Here is a 20,707-nt window from a genome sequence, read left to right as displayed (position 1 = left end):
AGAACCAGAGAATAAACCAGTGAGACGGTGAAACTGGTGAAACCCAGCAGGGCAGTTTCACCAGTTTAACCAGTTCACCTGCAGCCCTGACGGACCTCCAGGACCCGGACCGCCGGCCGCTCCGGGCTCACCCTGAACACAAACAGAGCAAACTCAAACTTTCATTTTTCAACCCCATTCCTCTCAATGTCAGGTTTTCTCACCGTTCTCCCGTTGTTTCCCTTTTCTCCCTTTGGCCCCTGGAGCCCGTTTTCCCCGATGGACCCCCAGGGGCCCTCTGGGCCGGTCAGACCGGGGGGCCCCCCACCGCCCTGGCAACAACAAACACAAGCAACTTCCTCTTCAACTGTAGATTATTCAGACAATTAATTGATTATCCGGCTGATTAATCTGTTATTTGGACAATTAATTGATTTGTTCAGATTACAAAATTATCACTTCACTGATTTTTTTTATGTAACTACCATTTACACAATATTAGAATTATATTAAAATATGCAAATAAACAAACAATTCACCAAGAAAATAAACATTTTATTGCCTAAAAGCAACAACAGCATTCCTCCAGTGAAAGTTTGATCATTTGTAGCACAGAAATTCAGCATTTAGAGTTTGTGATTTTTGTGTTTTTACATTTTGCCCATTTAAAATGATAATTATTTCAAAGAAATGGTAAAACTCGTGGACCGAACCTATCATCACCTCACATATGAGGTGATGATAGACTCAGAAAATAATCATCTAGAGTTAGAGACGCTCAGAAGTACGACTGCAAATAATTATTTTGGTAATTGATTAACTGTGATTAATCGATTAATTGTTTCAGGACCGTTACCTTCTCTCCTTCGGGTCCAGGGTCTCCGGCTTCACCTGGAAGCCCGACTTCCCCCTGCAGAACAACCAGAACCACTGAGGCTGATTTCCACTGAACAAACTCAACGAAGCTGATCACAAACACTGTAAAACAAAACTGACGGCACCTTTATGAGTTTTGTGTTTGAAATGTACTTCTCAGATTTTTGTCTAAAGGTGCCAATTTTAGAGATTTTAGTTACATTTACTCAGTTACATTTACTTCAGTAACTTTTTTGAAAACATTTTTTTTATTATTCACAAAATGGAAAAAATGGAAAAAACTTTAACAAAGTTAAAGTTTCACTTTAAAACTTTAACTTTGTTAAAGTTTTAAAACTTTGTTAAAGTTTTAAAGTGAAATAAGCTGATTTGGAAAAATGTTACTTTAACTGGAAATGATGTCATTTAAAATATGAATTATTTTCATTTTGTTCTATAATATTCAAACATTTCCACATAACCTTTTATGTGATGTTTTCAACAAAATGATGTTTGGATCAGTTACTCAGTACCTGAGAAGCTTTTTCACCAAATACTTTTTACTTTTACATGAGTGATTTTTTATGTATCCTAATGACTTCCTGCTCCACACATTTCATACTTCTGAGGATAAAAAAATAAATGACAGACTCTCTCCACCTGAACAGAATCAGGTTTAAATGTTTTCTTTCTTCCTTGTAAAAATTTAATTTCATGCTTTGTGAACAAGTGAAAACTCCTCTTCCATCCTAAAACTCATTTTCTTCTGTGAGGGGTTGAACTCCACCTGCAGTAAATGCACTGACTGGGGCACCCACCTCTCTGCCGGCTGGTCCCGGGGGACCCTGGAGACCTTTGACCCCCTCGGATCCTCGTTCCCCTTTGGGTCCTGGACCTCCAATCGTCCCACACGAACCCAGATCCCCCTGAAGCAGCACAAGAAGCAGAACCTGGTAACAACGCAGGGTTCATTCTCTGTTCATCCAAGTGTCTTCTAAGAGTCGTTGTAGATGGTGGTGCTGGATTTCCAGTAGCAGTCAGTGTCGCAGTGACTCTGAAGAGGCCTCTGACTGAAGACTGTTGTCGTGACATGCTAACGTCTCAGTTTTCAGGCAGGAAGACAAAATAACTTTGTAACTTCATTATGAACGATACTGCATTGGAGCTTTGATGGAAATTATTTATTATTGTTCATACAATGAATAATTAAGCACTTATGATGTCATTGCTAAAACCGCTAAACCTCTCGAGTTTCAATCAATCAATCAATCAATCAAAAACACATTAGACGGCCACAAACGATTATTTTAGGTATCGATTAATTGATTATTCTGACAATTAATCGGATAAAAACATTCTGCAGATTTCGACATTTTTTATACAATATTAGAAATACATTAAAAATGCAAGTAATTAAAATCCCTTTTAATAAAAAAATGAATATTTTATTGCCTAAAATGAAATAACATAACATTCCTTTTGTGAACATTTGTTCTTTAAAAAAAATTTAATTAAACATAAAAAGTTAATATTTTTGCACAATTTTGGCTTAATTACTGCTCTAAATGTGTTTCTCTTTCAGGAAAAAGCCTTTTTGAGTCTAAAATACAATTAATTAACGACTAAATTAGTTAACGATTATTTCAACAATCGATTAATTCGATTAATCGTTATTATCTATGAACACAAAGGGCAAAGATTCATCTGAATAACAGAAATAATATTTTATAAAAGTCACTGAACCAGCAGCTGAAGAAAAATGAGACGAATTTAAACCGAAACTTCTTCATTTTTCCCTTGAAACCTACAAGGTTCCCTCACAACAATGTGTTCAGGGACAAAATGCAGTCGGTTATTTTAATTAAACATTTTGAACAGATTCATGGATGAGTTCTGCCTGACCTGATCTCCTTTCCTTCCAGTTGGACCCTCGGTTCCTGCAAGTCCAGGAAGACCCTGAAGAGACAAAATTATTCTCTCCACAACAACAAAGCATCTTAACATGATGGCGGCTCTATAACGCTGCCTTGACCAGGTTGGGTTTCTGATTTAAATGTAAAGCATCTTAAAGGTCTCATAAATAAATGACTTCAGTCTCAGAGTTCAAATTCAGCTCACAGGACCAATTGTATTGATTTCTTTGTATAAATATTTCATTTTGAAATGTGAAACATCTTAAAAACGTAAAGCAAGCCAACCTGTGGTCCGCTGAGTCCTGGGGGTCCTGGGTCGCCTGGCAGTCCGGGGAAACCCTGGAGGTTTGATCCACTCAGTAAATCCACACATATAATAATAATAATAATAACTTTATAAATGATGTTTTACCCTGTGTCCTTTTTCTCCTGCTGGTCCCACTGAGCCATCAGCGCCTTGTGGGCCCTAAAAAAAACAAAAGCAGAAATGTTTTGTCACTTTTTAACAACTTTACATAAACTAAGGTGATTTATTAACCCATTTAACTGAAAGGTATTTAAAAATTCAGCAGTCAATGGTAGGTACCCACTCACTGGGATTCCTGCTGGCCCCTGCGGCCCCTGAGGCCCCGGGGGCCCGATGGTTCCTCTGGGTCCAGGTTTGCCCGTCCCACCGCTGGGACCAGGAGGACCAGGAGGGCCCTGAGAAATAAAAGATGAAATCAAAATGTGAGCAGAAAGTTGCTTGGATTTTTTAATCAGAGTTGTCTCTAAACTTTAAATAATAAAGTTGAAATGTTAAAATATGGCTGAAAACTTATCATGATATAATTGCTTTGTATCGATAATTATTGATTGTTTTTGTTTTTTTAAATGTCTAAAATATTTCCAAACTGTTCAGACCTCTCCAGTTGTCTCTGCATGTCGTTATTTGTTGAGTTATGAGGCGTTCAGGAGAAACATGAAACTGCTGCCGTGTCAGTCACTCGGCAGGTCGTTGCCAGGCAACCAAAGTTGGGAGGGGGCTTGTTGCTAGGCAACCACTAGCTTGTTATTGATTTATTGACCTCTTACGCAACACTTAAAATGTTTTTATCCCACGTTTCTCTGCAGAAATTACATTTTTAAAAGATGAGTTTATTATAAATTAAAGATGCAATTTAGTTTTGTAAGAGTTCAAACAGGAGATCGTGAAAAGACTGGAGGACATTTCTGAAAAAATGAAAGTTACTTACTTAAATCCTCATCTATCTGGTGTTGATTTGTCAATTTTAAAGAAAATTGAGCAGCTGCACAGTTGAAATTAAAAGCAAAATTCATTTCTTTCCTTTAAATAAATAATAATGTGTGAAATAAATGAACGAAATTCAACAATAGCTGCCATTTTGTAGAAATACAAACCATTATTTTTAGTTCAAACATGAAATCAGTGACTCAGAAACATAATCAAAAGGAGAAAAAGTAATTAAAAACACAAATGTGAACAATAAGATAAATACAATATATGGTATAAACTTACAGGCGGTCCCAGGATTCCTTTGGGTCCTTCATCTCCAGGTCGGCCCTAATGATAACATTTTAATTATTTTATCTCATTATTGTGATGATTGAAGACACTAAATTGATTTTTAATGGAAGGTCAGCGATAATTCATTGTGAAATAACTTTTCAGTGCAGAAAATCCTTTTCACATTTCATCTCATAATGATTTTTAAATACATTTTCTGACCTGAGATCCGCGAGGTCCTTTCTCTCCAGCAGAACCTGGCAGACCCTTAATAGAGATCATAAGAAATTAAACAATTAAAACCTGTTTATTGCTTCAAAACCTCAAATTTCTTGCATTAATACTAAAACATCCTCACCAGGATCAGCTTTCAGAGATATTGTGAAAGACAAAACATATAAAAAATAAAACAGAGATACTTACTTTGGGACCCGGCTTCCCAGTTGGGCCCGGTAATCCTCTTATTCCCGCCTCTCCCTTTGGAAATAAAGAAATTCAAGAATTTTTGTCTATTTTCTTTAGCTTGACAGATTCCATTAACTTAAATCATCAAAAGATAAAACAAAACAAACTAAACAAAATAAAAACCATGAGAATTAATGGAACATCAAGAAATTCAATGTTTTTCTTCATGTCAGTTGACAGCAGTTTATTGGAAAGTTTTGCACTTCAGATGGTTGAAAACTTTTAACTTGGCTAATTTCTCCCTAATTCTCCACTGAAACTGCCATGATTTCTGGACTATGAACTGAGACTTTTGTTTCACGCTTTCAACCCTGCGGCTTGTGCAATGATGCGGCCAATTAACACATTTTTCTAACGGCCACCAGGGGCGCTGGAGCAGAAAAGGTAAGAGTGAGACAGGTGAAATATATGTGTGGAGGAAGACGCAAGTTTCATGTAGCTTTGCGCTTTGTGCATGAATAAAATTAGCATGAACAGACCCTCATGTGTTTGTGACATTATTTCAAACCGACACTGAGGAGGAAGACTTCCGTGGTTTCAGTGAACAGGAGGAAGATGAAGATGGCTCTCAATGATTTTTACCGATGTGTTTTTTTAACCAGCCGTGTTAGCGCTGTGCTACTGTGTTGCTGCTGTGTCGCTGCCACGTCACAGGCACTGTGAGGTATATTACCAAAACTCTTTCTGTGTAAATATCTCATGTTTCAATGTAGGCACATGTGGCTCATGTATGTAGAAAATGGTTTTTCTTTAAAAATGTACTGGGTGCGGCTTATATTCAGGTGCAGCTTATATTCAGGTGCAGCTTATATTCAGGTGCGCGCAATAGTACAGAAATTACGGTAAATGCTGCATATTGGAGGTAACATACAAAATACTTTGAATGTTTTGACACAACCTCACTTCCAAAACTTCAACCTTTGATTCAGAATATCGTTACCATTGATGGGGAATGAGGGAGGAATTTATTTACCATTCCTCCCAGTGATCCTGGAGGCCCTCGCGTCCCCACGGCCCCGACTGCACCCTGATTGGAGAAGAAGAAAATCAATTACCAGAAATACTAACACAACAACAACAGTGTAGCTTAGCATTTTGGCTAAGGGTTTTCTTTAAAAGCACAAAGATCTTTTTGGCCTTTAAGTTTATTCATTTCAATCAAAATGACCAGAAAAGGAGATTTTATTTGTAAATAGTAATTTCAACTTTACTTTGTTAAAATTATGCAGAAGTTTTGAAAACGGGGAGTTTACTGTTTTCTGATATTTTTTTTTAGAAATCTCCTTTGTTAAAAACAAAACTCTTAACAACAGGACTATTTTAAACCCACTAAAACACAAATAATTAAATGATATCACATTATCATTGTTATTATTGTGTGTTTGTAAAAAATCTTGTCCAGTTTCAATATTTACTTTAATTTGTTTTAATTTTTTAACGCATATCTAAGCTTGTTTTGTGTTAATTCAATATTAGAGATCAATGCTGAGGAATCACTTACATACATGCCAACTGGGCCCTGAGGTCCTTCCAGGCCCGGTTTCCCTGTGAAACCCTGGAAACACAAAACACAATAACAATCAGATCACAGATAAGAATAAATATACATTTATACAACAATAATTCATGTTCTGATTATGGACGACTCACTTTTTCTCCTGGTGGACCCGGAGATCCTGGGGGCCCCGACTTTCCTGGTGGCCCCTGAAAGACAAAAACACTCAGATTAGATTCTTAAGCAGGGTTGGATACTGTTTACTGTGTTTACTCTGCATAACCCAGGTTATTACAGCTAACTAAAACTAACAAAGTGACAGAAACTGAAATTAAGAAAACATTTTTGTTGACTGAATAAGACAAAAACAACAATTATTTAAAAAAACAATAAGTAACTAGAAAACTAAATAAAACAAAGTGAAATTCTAGATTTAATCTTCTTTGTTTTTGTGTTTATGAATCTATCAGCTGAAATGTTTTTAGTTTTATGTTTATAATGTTTAATTGCAAATAAAATAAAAAATAAGCTTTCCAATTCATTGTGTTGAATTGAAGCAGTTTTAAGTTTTTATTGATGTTTTTTATGTTAATACTAAAGATGTTGGAACAAGAAAGGCAAATATTAAAAAATTTTCTGATTAAATGAAGCTAAATATGGTTAAAAAAGGAGAAGAAATTGAAATAAATAAAAAGTTTGATGTAAAGTCAGCGCAGCGTACCGGTGACCCGGGCGGCCCGTTTGCTCCTCTCTCACCAGCATTTCCTGGAAAACCCTGGAAAAAAAGTACAGGAAATAAAAAACATAGATGTTAATAACTTGAAGTTTTAGTTTAGTTCTTACTCTGAGCTCCATCCATCAAATTAACTCCTGGTTGTTTAAACAGCTGTATAAAGTTTGATTACCCTGGAGCCTCTGAAGCCAGCGCCGCCGTCGGCGCCCTGCAAACCCTGAAACAAAAACAGAAAGAAAAAATATATTTATACATGAAAAAATCAACAAATAGGAAAATTATCTGACAATTGTTTGGTTTATTGTGTCAAAAAATTATTTAATTATAAAATGATGTGAAATTCTTCCCTCTTTCTCTCTCACACACACACACACTGATTATGTTAGATGTGATTTGAGTATGACAGAGAATGGGAACCTGTGTACCAGGCTTTCCTTCTGCTCCCTGCGGTCCCGTTTGCCCAGAGAAACCCTGAAATGAATCAACCGAAAACAAACTCATTGAAAGAAAACATGGAAAACACCTGAACAGTAACTTCTTTCTGCAAATAATCAACGTAAATGATTCATTTTCCTTTAAAAACAAAGAAATACCAGAAACTTGAACGGAGTCAACAGCCAGATCGTCAAAGTTTCTGACCTTTATAGTGGTTTTTTATATTTTTATGTCCTGTATGTATTAATCTTTTTATATTTACGCCATTTTTAACCTTTTCATACACAAGCAAGGAGAAGAAAAAGAAAAACAAGACAAATATTAGAGTGAAAAAGTGTAAGTTTATTCTACCTGCACTTGTTTCTAAATTTGGCATTATAAAAATCAAACAGCAAAATCTTTACTGTATATTTTTAGAAAACATTTCTACACAATTTTATCCAAAATCCAAGTTTAAAAACACTAATTTAACTCAATTTGATCACCAAACATTTTGTCTTGAAGCTAACGGTTTCCAGACTCACCGTTGGGCCCGGTTGGCCAGGATGGCCCCTCAGTCCACTCAAACCCTGGAGAAAACAATGTGACGAAAGTATAAATGAGTCACTTTGACAAAACATAAACATGTTCACATGTTTCCTGTCAGATTAACCTTGTTGCCTCTTGGTCCGGGTTTGCCAGGTCGGCCATCTTGTCCTCTGTTCCCCTTCAAGAAGGTCAGAGTATTAGCCCGATTCCATCGCAAATCCATACTTTATGCAAATTAAGACATTGAATTAAATCCATCTAAAGAAAGAATAAAGCCGCCATGTTGGAGGAAACAGGTTTTTATTTATTTTTTAGGAAAAAATTAAATATTTTGTAGTGAGATCACAATGTAGAAACACAAATTATCACTGACCTTTAACCCCAGGCTGCCCTGCTTCCCCTGCAGGCCGCCCTCACCGTCCGTCCCCTGAACGAGAAAATATCAAATCAGTCCATGTAAGGATGTAAGGATTTAAAAATATATATATATTTTTCCACTTATTTTTGAGTTTCAAAAGTCAAATATTTACAAGAAATAGAAACATTTGAGAGTTAAAAGCTGTAAATTTAAAACTCTTAAAAAATTTTGAGTTTTTTTCTAGAAATCTCTTGAGATTAATCTAAAAATTTCTGAGCTTTTTGACATGAAAATTGACTCCTTTTTAAAAGAGCTGCAGATGATTATTATTAGTATTCTATTTATTTGGATCGCAGTCCTTCAGTCTTTACCTCAGTACCTGCAGGGCCCGGCGGGCCGCTGACCCCGGGGAAGCCGGGCAGACCGAGGGGGCCCCGCTCCCCCTGAGGGCCCCGGATGCCTGCGGCCCCTGGATCTCCCTGAGACAAAGAAACAAAGTCAGAGAAAAATACTGAACACAACAAGTTGATTCTACCAAAGGTTTGTTTAAATTCAAAGCCTTTAAATCTTCAAGTTGCTCCTACTTTGTCGCCTTTAGCTCCTGCGTCTCCTTTGTCTCCGTCGGCTCCTCTGTTCCCCTGTCAGGACAATAAAACGTGGATAATAAAATAAAACAATCATATTTTCATATTGAAACACGAGTCGGTCTGAAACACGACCCACCGTGGCTCCTGGGAAACCCAGATGACCCGGCCTGCCTGGAAACCCCTGAGCAAAGCAAAAATTACAAATATTAATAAATACACAAAAATGAAAGTAAAACAAGCCAAATAATACAGTAAAAAATAAAAAATATTTTAAATGGAATGAACTCAACAAACTACAGTAGAAAAGGTCAATAAATCATGAAATATAAAAATATAGAATAAAAATCGGCCGAGCTGCTGAAAGAAGCAAACATTAATTTATGATGCAGTGCCAGAGTTTGGCCAGCAGATGGCAGCATGAGGCAGCAGGATGTCCTCATATCAACAGAACCGTTTGGATTTTTTTAGCCTTGATGCTACAAACAACACAAACCAGCTGAGAACCAGAACCAGGTGGATTACAGGACCTGAACTCACCATAGGGCCCTCAACGCCAGGATCCCCCCGACGGCCCACCGGCCCCAGAGGCCCCTGTGGACAAACATCAGAGTTTAAAACAACTAACTGACAGGAATATACTCATCTTTTTGCATTTATACCATTAAATATGGCAACTGCAAGCAAGATTTAAGAAGAAAAATTATTCTATTTGTCCAAACAGCACAAAATTATTATTATTATAATTATTATCCTTATTTTTTTTCCTCCCACTGATAATAATATTATTATTATTTGTCGCCTTTAGCTCCTGATGACCTGATGATCCCACTGATAATATTATTATCAGTGGGAGGGAAAAAAAGAGTAAATTTCTGCCCCCTGAAAAAATCACAATTTTTTCAATTAATCTTTGAAATTTTCAAGAATAAAGACATTTCTGAATTTTAAAAGTAAAACATTTGCAAGGAAAAAAAACTTAAATTTTTATGTCAATCTAAAAAAACAAATTATAAAAAAATAAACAAATTTGTTCACTTTTTTCCTCAGATCATGATGCTGCCACTGTCATGTTGGGCAAATTATTTAAATTGTTTATTGAAAACAAGCATTTTTACTTCCACACTCTATTCTGCTGTTTCTATAAAACACATTAAAGTTTGTGGTATCAAAATGTGACAAACTCAAGACGAGATGAATACTTTAGTTATTTCCTTTCATTAAACGTAGAATCAATAATATATGACTCAAAGAAGTGACTATTTTTATTCTTAATGTTTAAAACAGAGATTTCCAGAGAATTAGCTCAATGTTTTGGTGATTTAACTTACAGGATCTCCTTTAGGCCCAGCAGCGCCCATCAGTCCTGGATGACCCTGTTAGGAGGAAAATAAAGTTGATTTTAACTCCTGCAGCCACTTTTACGAGGCAGCAACCAGACAACCTGAGCTCACCTGAGGGCCTCTGTGTCCTGGAGGTCCGATCTGGCCCTGCGGACCCGGAGGCCCCTGGTCAGGAACAAAACGGAGCCACTTTACATCGGAACCAGAATACAGACATGAGGAGGAACTGAAAATCTGCAGCATAAACAATTTATACCTGAGGACCCCGAGGGCCAACGCCACCAGCTGGGCCCATTTCGCCCTACAAACAAACAAACAAATGATCGACTTTTTAAATTTTTTTTACACAAAAACAACAACCAGTTCACCAAGTTTAGACATTAAACTCAATTCAGTGTTTGTTCAAAACCTAAATCATTAAAAAAAACCTTCAGTAAATTGAAAAATATGACTTAAAACAAAGTAAAAGTAAAAATAAATACCATACAAGGTTCAGTTTTACAAAAAACATCAGGTTTTTTTTTCTCTTAGGGTTGAATTTAAAGTATTTGATAGAAAGTGCAGCTTGGGTTAAAATAGCTTGACGCTACGCTAGCTGGCATGCTACTGGCTGGAGTTGGAAGTTTTCTTGGCACTGATAGGCTGGATCTAGAAGGGCAGAGATAAGGAAGACTGTTAGCTTCTGTGATAGCGCTAGCTTAGATGGTTTCCACTGCGGGAATTAAATATTAAGGCATATTAGAAGTTTGAATTGTTAAAATAGCCAATGAAAAGTATTTTCCACAATTTGAGGATTTTATCTGCAAAGAAAATCAAAACAAAACATAAAATTAAGAGCATATCACTATTTAAACATGTACATGAAAGTAGGACTAAAGAAGCTTAAATTGGAGCAAAAGAAAATGATTTGATAAATGGAGTGAATAAAAATCAGGTGCAAAAATGAAACGTTTGTTTCTGTTCAGTTTAATATTCTAAATCGAAACTCCTCTGTGTTTCGTAAATCAGGAAAAGAAGCAGATTCTTCGACAGAGTCGACAATATTGTTCCTAAAAGTCTTTGACAAGAAAATGGGGCTTAACAGACAGCCCTGAGGAACTCCATAACAAAGTGGAGCATTGAAAGCTGATAAGCAGCCAGTCATTCAGGCATCAGTAATTTGAGAAGAATCTGTTGCTGCCAGAAAAATCTGCAGAGTTAACAGACCTTTTCTGAATAAAATTATTTGACTTCTGTTAGGACGTGGTTATTAATAGGAGTAGGATCCAAACATAACAGGAAATCTGCAACAAAATGGCTGACAAATACCAGAAGATGTTGAAAAAAGTCAATAAAAACAGAATAATGTTCATCGTTTGACGGTTTTACCCTCGAGCCGTTAGCTCCCTGCGCACCAACTGGTCCAGTCAAACCCGGCGCTCCCTGCAAAAGAACTTATGATTAAATAAGACATTTTAACGCAACAAAAACATTTATAGAACAGTTGTGTTCTTACAGGTGGCCCTGGGGGGCCCGAGGGGCCGTCCGGTCCGCTCTCCCCCTGGAGGAAAAAAGTCAAATTTCAGCAGAAAATACAAAATTCTTACAAAAATAAAACAGAAAACTTTTTTTTTAACAAATTACATGAATCCCTAACTGTACAGAAAACTTTTCTGACTTCTTCTTCTCAGTTATGATGAACTCATAAATGTTTAACTCACGTCAGGTCCAGCGGGTCCTTCTTCCCCCTCTGAACCTCGGAGCCCCTGGTGTCCCTGCAGAGAAGATTAAAAATGTTATCATACGATACACAAAACTACATTAGCCTGCATTTATCTAAAATGTGTTTATATTTCTCACATTTCATCATAAAAAGGCTCCCAAACTCAAGCGATGAGCCAGTGTTGTGGTAAAAAAAAAAACAACAACATAATTTTAATCTTTTTCTGATTTTTGGACATAATGCAGGAAATAGGATGTTTAGCACCAACTAGTTAGCTTAGCTAAAGCTAAAAATGTAGCCAACAGGTCTTTACTGTCTGTTCCTGTTTCTAAAAAAACATGGCGACTAGCGGCTTTAGATCTGGTCGTCAAGTCTTACACTTAATAACTTTCATTGCTGAGGTCAAAGGTTGGACAGAAAATGATTAAATTTGTTTCCCAAAAAATGGCAGGATATATATATATATATATATATATATATATATATATATATATATATATATATATATATATATATATATATATATATATATATATTTGTTTGTTTGTTTGTTTTAATCACTTGGGTTGTTTTTATAATTAGTTGAGACACAAATGGAAAGATAAAAATGTTCAAAATGTGAATTTTGCATAAGTCCAGGCTAAAGTTCAAGGAGATTTGTGTTTGCTGCAGAGACTCACTGGAGGTCCAATCGGACCAGGGGGACCAGGCAGCCCAGTCTCACCCTGCAGGAATAAAGAAAAGAAAGCAAACATCAAAAAATGTCTAAAATAGATCAACAAGGTTTGGTTAAAATAACAAACCAATCATGTTTTCTGCAGCCACTAAAGCGTCTTTATGTCTCTAAACTTAATTGATTTGCTCGTTAAAACCTGAAGTGCCCATTATGACTTTGTAAACTCTGAACTTCCTCATAAAGATCTGATTTATAAGCCGTGAGAAGAAGATCTTCAGCAGCTTTAAGCAATAATAATGATTATTAGTGATGAGTACCTTCTGCCCAGGCCCACCAGTTTCCCCCCAGGGCCCGCGGTCGCCAACCAGACCCTGAAAACACGAAGAAGGAAAAAGATTGATGCTATGAAAACAGAACCTGCTTCTCATAAGACATGTTTTCTCTCAAAATGTTCTCCATTACAGTAATAACAGGTCACAAGCTGCTTTTGTGATGGAAAACCCAACAACCTAAAGTATTTATAAAGCTCGGGCCCCCAGCATCACAGACCCTCCACCGTACTAAACCAGGACTCCGAGGGTTTTTCTCACATATTCAGGCTTTGTTTCAGTGGTAAACCTCATGTTTGTATTTGTGATGGTAGGAAAGAAATCTCTCATTCTTGGCACGTAGAATGATGGACAAACAGGTAGAAAATAAAGAAGACTGGATGGATGTACAGACCAACAGAAAGACGGATGGATGAAAATGTTGAGCTTGTAGCTAATTGAACCCTGAAATGTTTCTTTCATTCAGAAGTCTTCTGAATGAAGCTGAAATTGTTTCTGTAGCCAGAATAATTAGAAACAACAAACCTTTTATCATTTAAAATGTTATTCTCACCTCATCACCTTTCTCTCCCTGTGGTCCTCGCTCTCCTCTGTGGCCCCACGGCCCCTGATGAAGGTGAAACACAACATGGAGACAGTTTTATGATGAATGAGCTCTGCTGAACTTTAACCCGATCTGTCCTCACATGTGATCCAGGAGGTCCAGGAGGCCCCGGCTGACCGTCTGCCCCATCGTCCCCATCTCTGCCTGGGGTCCCGGGCCGCCCGGGGGGCCCTCTGGGGCCTGGGTCCCCCTGCAAGACAACAAAAACCCAACAGTCTAACTGATGGTTCCTCCAGAAAAAAACAGAATCCTGGTTCATATATAGGAACCTCAGGCGTCCCTCAGGGTTGTGTGTTCGGTACCCAGTTCATCCATTTCTGAAACCCACCAATATTATTTAAAATCAGTGTAAAATGTGGCGATTCAGGGGCGGCTCAGAGCGGAGCCACTGCTTGGGATTAAACCCTGAACTTTCAGAAACGTTCACTGTCAGAGAACCACAAAACAAGACTTTGGATGTAACATCAGAAAAATAATGGAAATTAGGGTTAAATTGCAATTAAAAGCTATTCTATACACAGTGAAACTATTTCAGGGTGAGAATGTTCAAAGCGAGGTTTGGGGGCCATTTGCGGCTCCTGGACTGATTTTCTGCAGCCCTCTCAACACCAATAAATTTGATAAATTAGGACAAAAATACAACTTTTAAATCAAAATGAACTAACACCTTCTGTTTCCTTCTGGTAACTAGGACCACATCTAGTTAATCACCTAAATCTGATTTTAATTGCTTTATTAAAACTTGGCAAAAACAGGAAGTGTTTTCAAAAGAATATTGACATAAATGCAGTTTTTATTCATGAGAATCAATTTAAAAAAATATCGGTTTTCTTCAACTGAGCCCAAAATAGCAACAAGGAAAAAACAATATAATTGTATTAATCTATTTATTATATATATATATTTATAGACAGACTGGGTCTGTGCCAATAAGGAATAAATCAATTTATTGCATAATAAATTAAAACAAGCTCAATAATCTGCATCAGCATTATTTATTGTTTCTCCTTTCTCTATATTTCTACCACAAACTGGATGATAAAAGTCTTCAGTCTAGTGTTTTGGTCTCATCTAAACCTTTTCCTCTGTTTATTTTGGACATTTAAAATGTCTTCCAGTTCCTGTGTTTCAATTTAAAGTTCTTTTGAGAATATGTTCTTGCATTATCAACATATTAATTGAAAATGGTCTCAAAATAACAATATTATCATTTATAATGATATATAAAATATAATAACTTGTGGGATGATCTACTGTCCTGTTTTTCATTTTGTTTTTAAAATCTACCATTTCTCCTGGGATCCCTGGTTGTCCCTCCTCTCCAGGTTCACCCGGCAGCCCCTGGAAATGAAGAAAAATTAAAATAAAAATGCTCATCTTCCGCTTTATTCATTTTTTTAAATGAATTATTTTTCTGCTACCTGTATGCCGGGTTTTCCCATCTCTCCACGAGGTCCTGCAGGTCCTTCCTCAGTCTGCAAGCTCACCAAGAAGAAACTAATTTAATAACTCAGTGTTACACAAGAAAAGGCTGGTAGTGTCATGTCATACTTACAGGCCAACCAGCCGACAGTAGCTGGTAGAAATTAGTTTGCTGCAAATAAAAAATTAAAAAGGGTCAAGAATTAGAATGAAAAAAATCCACTTTTTAACATTTCAAGCAGATAAAACCCATTTTTCAGTGTAAAAGTGAATATTTGACCAGGAATCTGGGTTTAAAGTACATTCAGCATCACCATAAAACCACAAATATTTCTGTCATCCCTGCTCTGTGATGAAGCTGCGGTTCTCCATCACGCTGCGCGCATTAAACAACTTGCAGCTGCAGCCGGTGCAGAGGCAAAACAGATGACTGCTTGCACGCTACAACTGCAACACCAGGATTTTACATCAATCTGGAGGCCAAATGTCTCCAGATCAGGAGGAACGTCTCGAATATTCAAGGTTTCAGTTCATACTAATTAGGTTAATAAAAATCACATTTGTCTCTACAAACTGAAAGGAAAAGGTAATAGAAACGCAAAAAATGATCAGTTTTCTGTTCCAAAAAGTTGTAAGAGTAGCAAGTAAAAAGCAGCCATTTAAGAAATTACTCAAAAAGTATTTGGTAAAAAGTCAATTTAAGTTTATTTAAGGATTTTTCATTCTGATAAGATAAATTTGTGTCTTCAGAAACAATGTAGTTAATTATCCCTCTTGTTAACTCTGGTTAATAACACTGACCGTACCTGAAACGCAGCCCATTCCTCAGCTGTGTTCCTCCACAGATAAAATGTCGGTAAACCCGGACGTCCCGGCGACCCCGGCTGGCCCGTTCTACCAGCTCTGCCTTTAATGCCTCTTTTACCCTGAAAACATTGAAATTTTAAACAATATTTAGCTTCTGATTTATATTTAACAACACAAAAATGTCTTTCAATAACAGCATAAATGCAAAAAAACATGACTCTCAAAATGCTAATGATGAAACATATTAGCAATATTTATGTTTTAAGGGTATTAAAAAAAGAAGAACTTAAAAGTCAGAAAGTTTTTCTTTGTTTTTGGTTTGGATGACAAGCACGCTAACTTTAAGCTAGCATGCTAATGCTACAAGCTAGTGTTAGCATGGGAGCACAGCTAAACTCAAAGCTTCACTTACCTTTTCACCTTTGACCCCAGGAGGACCAGGATCACCCAGGCATCCCTATGAAGACAGCATCACAAAGACAATAAAATTAATCAAAAATGTAAAATAATACCTAAAAGCTAATGACACTCATTGCTCCTGTTTACATATACGCTACCATTAGCACTCCACTACAGCTAGCTGCTAGTAAATTAGAAAAATAGTAGCTAAAGCTATAAAAATGTAGCAACCATTTAAGCATAACAACTATTAGATTGAGAGCTTCATAGTCTTAATTACTGATGTTTCTGAAGCTGGAGCTCTTTTCACTAAATAGGAGAAAAAACTTCAGTTCCATCTGTAAATAATCATTAATGAACTCTATCCTCATCATAAAAAGCTTATTTATTTCACCAGTTTACTGAAAGTAATGTCAGCTATCAAATGTAGTAAAAATATTCCAGTTAGAAGAAAACAATGGAAGCTACAGCTCCTCTCTCAAACCGTATTAGCCCAGCTAGCAAGTAAAAACTGAATTTATATATGTAGCAGCACAGAAAGTTGTATTTTTTCTTAAGCAAAGATATAAACAAAAATGTTTACAGCAGCCCAGCTATGGGCTATAATAAAAAGAAAGAAATAATAAAAAGAAATGAGAAACTGAAGCCGAATCTTCACAGGCTACAAGCTAGCATTAGTGCAACAGATGAAATATATTTGTAATGGTGTGATTTAAATGTCTAAAACTTCAAGTATCTGAATAAATGAAACATCATAACCAAGCAAAATGTCAAATATCCCATGCATCTTCTTGGAAATGTGTTTTCATCCAGTCATCAGTCCAATCCTATTACTGACAGAAGATCTAACGTCGTACATGAGAAGAGTGAAACCAATAACCTCCTCTCTCCAGCCGGCTCCAATCACAGTAATTATGCTGAGTGGGCTTGTGGATTTTATGGCAACATGACTCCAGATGTACGTTGCCAAGCAGGCAGTCTGCATTTGGCTCCATCTGCCCTGCAGTCACTCGTTTCCTACACCAGGAAACCCAATCAACAGCAATCAGCTTCAGTCCTTCAGACCAATCAGAAGTGAAAGGTTAACAGTGTCAGATTGGTAACGTCCTAAAAACCAATGAGGCCGCTCCATGTTCTCGCATGGCGGCATCAAAGGCATGTGGATCGACACGTCTGAGCGATGAGAACCGTCGCTGATGGGTTTCAGATGGCGGCTGACGAAGAGCAGCTCAGAAAGCTGTGAGACCAGAACCATTTATCTCTCAGAGCTCATCTTTCCCCACTTTCAGCTCCTCTCTGATATAATGCATGCAAACGGGAAAATCACTTCCATGTCTGGGGGGTCTTGGTCTCATTTATGACCTTGGGAAAAGCGATGCCAGGAAACATTTCTCATCCGGAGTGAGCCGAGCAACACTTCTCTTTGCGGTGGCTTTCCTGTAATTGTTACAAGGTGAATGATTATGGTTCTTTGAACAAGTTAGGATAGGTTTATGGGCGATACAGAACATGTTCATTACAATTTCTGCACAGTCATTCTTACATGATGAGATTTTAGCTGTCTTGTCTAAATCTAAATAAACTGCTGCTGGCCACGCCCCCTAACTCAACGTTCCCAGGTGAAAACAGCTGCAAGCAGAACACAATTACACAAAGGTGCATCTTTGAAAAGCAGAAGTGGAGCCTCATCCACAAAAAACAAGAATGCAGCAAGTGGTTTCTGGACGGTAAGTCAACAATAAAACACTTGTATGCACTTATGCGCTGTTATATTCTGTAATTTTTTTTAAATAAAAAAATAGAGCCAACAAGAATGCAGCAAGTGGTTTCTGGACGGTAAGTCAACAATAAAACACGTTATTGTTTTCCAGCAGCCATTGTGCAGCGCATGCAGCAGTAAAACCAGCTGACCAAACATGGTGGAACTCTGCTGGGGTTGCTAGGTAACGGTTGCTAGGTGAAGGTTCAGTTCCTGCTGATCTGTGACGTTACATTCCGAAGTTTTTGAAAAGGTTCATTTTCCAGACACCAGAAACATGAACTTATTGCCAGAAAATGACCAGGTTGTTTTTAGAAGCAGTAGAAACTCAAATGGAAGCACAAAGTTGTGCGAAATGTAAACTTTGCTTTATTAGCCTCCTTTAAAGAGGATAAAGTCAGACTTACATCTGGTCCGGGGGCTCCCATCCTGCCGGGTCGTCCTCTCCGGAGCCTGTACGTTTTCCCGTCAGATCGCAGGACCAGATCTCCTTCTCTGGGCACAATGGTCACAATCTGAGGGCTTCCTCTCTCTGGTTCTGCTTCTTTCCCTTCATGCTTTTTATGATGCACCGGTGACTTGGTGGTCTGGACAGTGATCGGGGCCTGACTCGTTGCAGGTGAAACAGAGCTGATCTCCTCTATTAGTTCATTTGATTCAGTTGAAACTCTAGGAGTCTTGGGAAGCAGAGGAATTCCCAGCGGGGGCTTCTTTGGGGAACCTCCGACATCCAAGTCGATTATATTATCCGAGGGTTTTAGAGGAAACACCACTGAAGTCCTAGAGTCTGTCTTTTTCTCTGTTGTAATGTTCTCCTCCACTTTTTTAGACGGCGCGTCCGGTTTGCCCTTCTGGCTTCCCTTCAGTCCTTTTCTAGAAGGTTTCCACTGAGGGTTCACGACTCCACCGCTTTGAAAGATGGGATCTAGCAAGTCAGTGTCCTCATCAACCACGAAAACGTCTCCACGTCCCACTGAGCCCTTTCGGTTCGGCCTGGAAGGTATCGTCCCATCGCCACGAGACAACTCTTGTCGCTGAGATTCATTCTGTGGAGAAGCAAAAGAATTAGGTCCCGTTTTACCGTGAGAGTGATTTGGTTCAGTCTACAATCCATCATTAATTGCATGTTTGAATCTCACCAGATGTGAATTTATTGTCTGGAACATAACAAACAACGATGAAATGTTGACTTAGTGATTTTCCAACACATCCAATAAAGAGAAAGACCTAAAATACACAAGGAACAATATGCACCCAATTATTATTATCATTATTGTGTCCAGCTGCCTTACTGTTTCTTTGAGATTAAAGCAAACATTGCTGCATATTTCTGGTCTGATCTGATCCAAGTCACACAGGGATTTGGACTTGGATCAATACAAAAGCAACACAAGTCATTTATTTCTAATAAAGAAACATCCGGCCATCCATCCATTGTCATCAACACTCGCTTGTCCCAGACGGGTCACCAACCAAACCACAGTCTGGTGTAAGGAAAAAAACTTTATAAAGTCTTATGACAGTCTGAACTTATGGTTTATGTTATAACAATATCCGGGAGATTTGGTTCATTTGGGGACCAAATTTGCAACGTTTGTTACATTTTCATCTGGTGTGGTTCTCTTTCACACCGAGTCAAATGAACCAAACCGTTTGGAAAACCTGATCCCATCCTCGCCTGTAGGGGCGCTGCACCAAGAACCATCGAAGAAAACAACACAAAAATCTCAGAAGAAGACACAGAGCGCAGCTTCTTTCATCATGAGATGCAGAAGCATCAGATTTCAGCAGTTGTAGGATTTCTCTGTAGACTGATTCACACATGCATTTGAACGGCACCAGAGTTCCCCCCAACTGGGAACTGAGACCGAGGTTTGTAGATGGAGTTTTGGAGTTTTTTGGTACAATTATGGATTCATATGGATTTTCTAGGCAAACAAGCTAGAGTTTGATTAAAGCGAACTGGACTGGTCTGATGGGACTGTCCAACAAGTCCATATTATGCTTACGGACTTGGTTCTTTGAGGGTCAGCTGGTTTCTGCAGCTTACACACTTGCAGATTAAGTCTTTTCTCACAATGACTTTTCCTACAGTAACTTCCCAAAAAGCAAGTTCTCACAGAATTTAAAAAATACTTTGCATTCCTTCTGTTTTAGGTATTGAAGACATGTTTAATACCCTACTCACCCTACAAGATTCTTCAACAAATCCTGACTTAGTGCTTTCCACAACACCGGGATCTGAACCAACGACCCTCTTGCTGCCACCAACTGCAGCCCGTAAAAACAAACAGTTGACAACATCGGCTGCAACCTGCAGGGAGTTGCTTTCCAAGTCTGTGCGGTCGCCAACAGACCACAAAAAGAAAGGGTGTGTTTTCTTAAGATCCACTCAAATCGTTTTCAGCTTCATTTATAGTTTAACTGCTTAATTGCTTTGGAGCTGTGGGTGAATGAGATGCTAAAGTTCTGTCATTTCTCAGTGTGAACGAGTTCGGTCTGCGGTCCAATGACTCAAAACCACTTTCTGGGTTTTAAAGCAAACAGCAGATTCTGCGGTGTCCAAAACTAACACCCGTCACCACACCCGACGTATGTTCGCTTGGTGCTGCAAACCCGACACCCGCATCGAAACGCTGAAACGTCTGGCCACCAGAAATCGCAGCTCAGTTAAAGATGCACAGAAGAAGAAAACCAAAGACAACTCAAACTACTGTTTGAAAAAAACCACATTTTAGTTGTATTTTTTAGCAAATACAACTTTTTTACCAAAACAAATGCAAGGTTACAAGCTAATATGGAAAAAGACAAATA

At 37.9% G+C, this 20,707-nt stretch overlaps 1 protein-coding gene across 2 annotated transcripts in view; it reads right to left on the bottom strand.

Annotated features, from left to right (window-relative positions):
* si:ch211-196i2.1 (collagen alpha-1(I) chain) overlaps positions 1–20,707 on the bottom strand; it is a 64,644-nt gene that overhangs the window by 11,000 nt on the left and 32,937 nt on the right. For both annotated transcript variants that reach the window (XM_055040518.1, XM_055040519.1), the window contains 40 exons: positions 18,301–18,939; positions 16,148–16,192; positions 15,735–15,854; positions 15,062–15,100; positions 14,928–14,981; positions 14,794–14,847; positions 13,589–13,696; positions 13,456–13,509; positions 12,891–12,944; positions 12,578–12,622; positions 11,896–11,949; positions 11,691–11,735; positions 11,564–11,617; positions 10,452–10,496; positions 10,307–10,360; positions 10,184–10,228; positions 9,393–9,446; positions 8,992–9,036; positions 8,853–8,906; positions 8,640–8,747; positions 8,284–8,337; positions 8,035–8,088; positions 7,907–7,951; positions 7,365–7,418; positions 7,120–7,164; positions 6,936–6,989; positions 6,370–6,423; positions 6,221–6,274; positions 5,693–5,746; positions 4,678–4,731; positions 4,477–4,521; positions 4,267–4,311; positions 3,342–3,449; positions 3,160–3,213; positions 3,033–3,086; positions 2,737–2,790; positions 1,653–1,760; positions 836–889; positions 204–311; positions 79–132 (listed from right to left, as the gene is read on the bottom strand). In XM_055040518.1, coding sequence (XP_054896493.1) covers positions 79–132; positions 204–311; positions 836–889; positions 1,653–1,760; positions 2,737–2,790; positions 3,033–3,086; positions 3,160–3,213; positions 3,342–3,449; positions 4,267–4,311; positions 4,477–4,521; positions 4,678–4,731; positions 5,693–5,746; positions 6,221–6,274; positions 6,370–6,423; positions 6,936–6,989; positions 7,120–7,164; positions 7,365–7,418; positions 7,907–7,951; positions 8,035–8,088; positions 8,284–8,337; positions 8,640–8,747; positions 8,853–8,906; positions 8,992–9,036; positions 9,393–9,446; positions 10,184–10,228; positions 10,307–10,360; positions 10,452–10,496; positions 11,564–11,617; positions 11,691–11,735; positions 11,896–11,949; positions 12,578–12,622; positions 12,891–12,944; positions 13,456–13,509; positions 13,589–13,696; positions 14,794–14,847; positions 14,928–14,981; positions 15,062–15,100; positions 15,735–15,854; positions 16,148–16,192; positions 18,301–18,939 — 2,976 coding nt within the window. The remainder of the gene's footprint in view (positions 1–78; positions 133–203; positions 312–835; positions 890–1,652; positions 1,761–2,736; positions 2,791–3,032; positions 3,087–3,159; positions 3,214–3,341; positions 3,450–4,266; positions 4,312–4,476; positions 4,522–4,677; positions 4,732–5,692; positions 5,747–6,220; positions 6,275–6,369; positions 6,424–6,935; positions 6,990–7,119; positions 7,165–7,364; positions 7,419–7,906; positions 7,952–8,034; positions 8,089–8,283; positions 8,338–8,639; positions 8,748–8,852; positions 8,907–8,991; positions 9,037–9,392; positions 9,447–10,183; positions 10,229–10,306; positions 10,361–10,451; positions 10,497–11,563; positions 11,618–11,690; positions 11,736–11,895; positions 11,950–12,577; positions 12,623–12,890; positions 12,945–13,455; positions 13,510–13,588; positions 13,697–14,793; positions 14,848–14,927; positions 14,982–15,061; positions 15,101–15,734; positions 15,855–16,147; positions 16,193–18,300; positions 18,940–20,707) is intronic.

The sequence above is a fragment of the Poeciliopsis prolifica genome, unplaced genomic scaffold (genome assembly GCF_027474105.1).
Source record: "Poeciliopsis prolifica strain line A6 unplaced genomic scaffold, Auburn_PproV2 SCAFFOLD015, whole genome shotgun sequence".
Lineage (NCBI taxonomy): Eukaryota > Metazoa > Chordata > Actinopteri > Cyprinodontiformes > Poeciliidae > Poeciliopsis > Poeciliopsis prolifica.
This window is presented reverse-complemented; position numbering and strand designations above follow the sequence as displayed.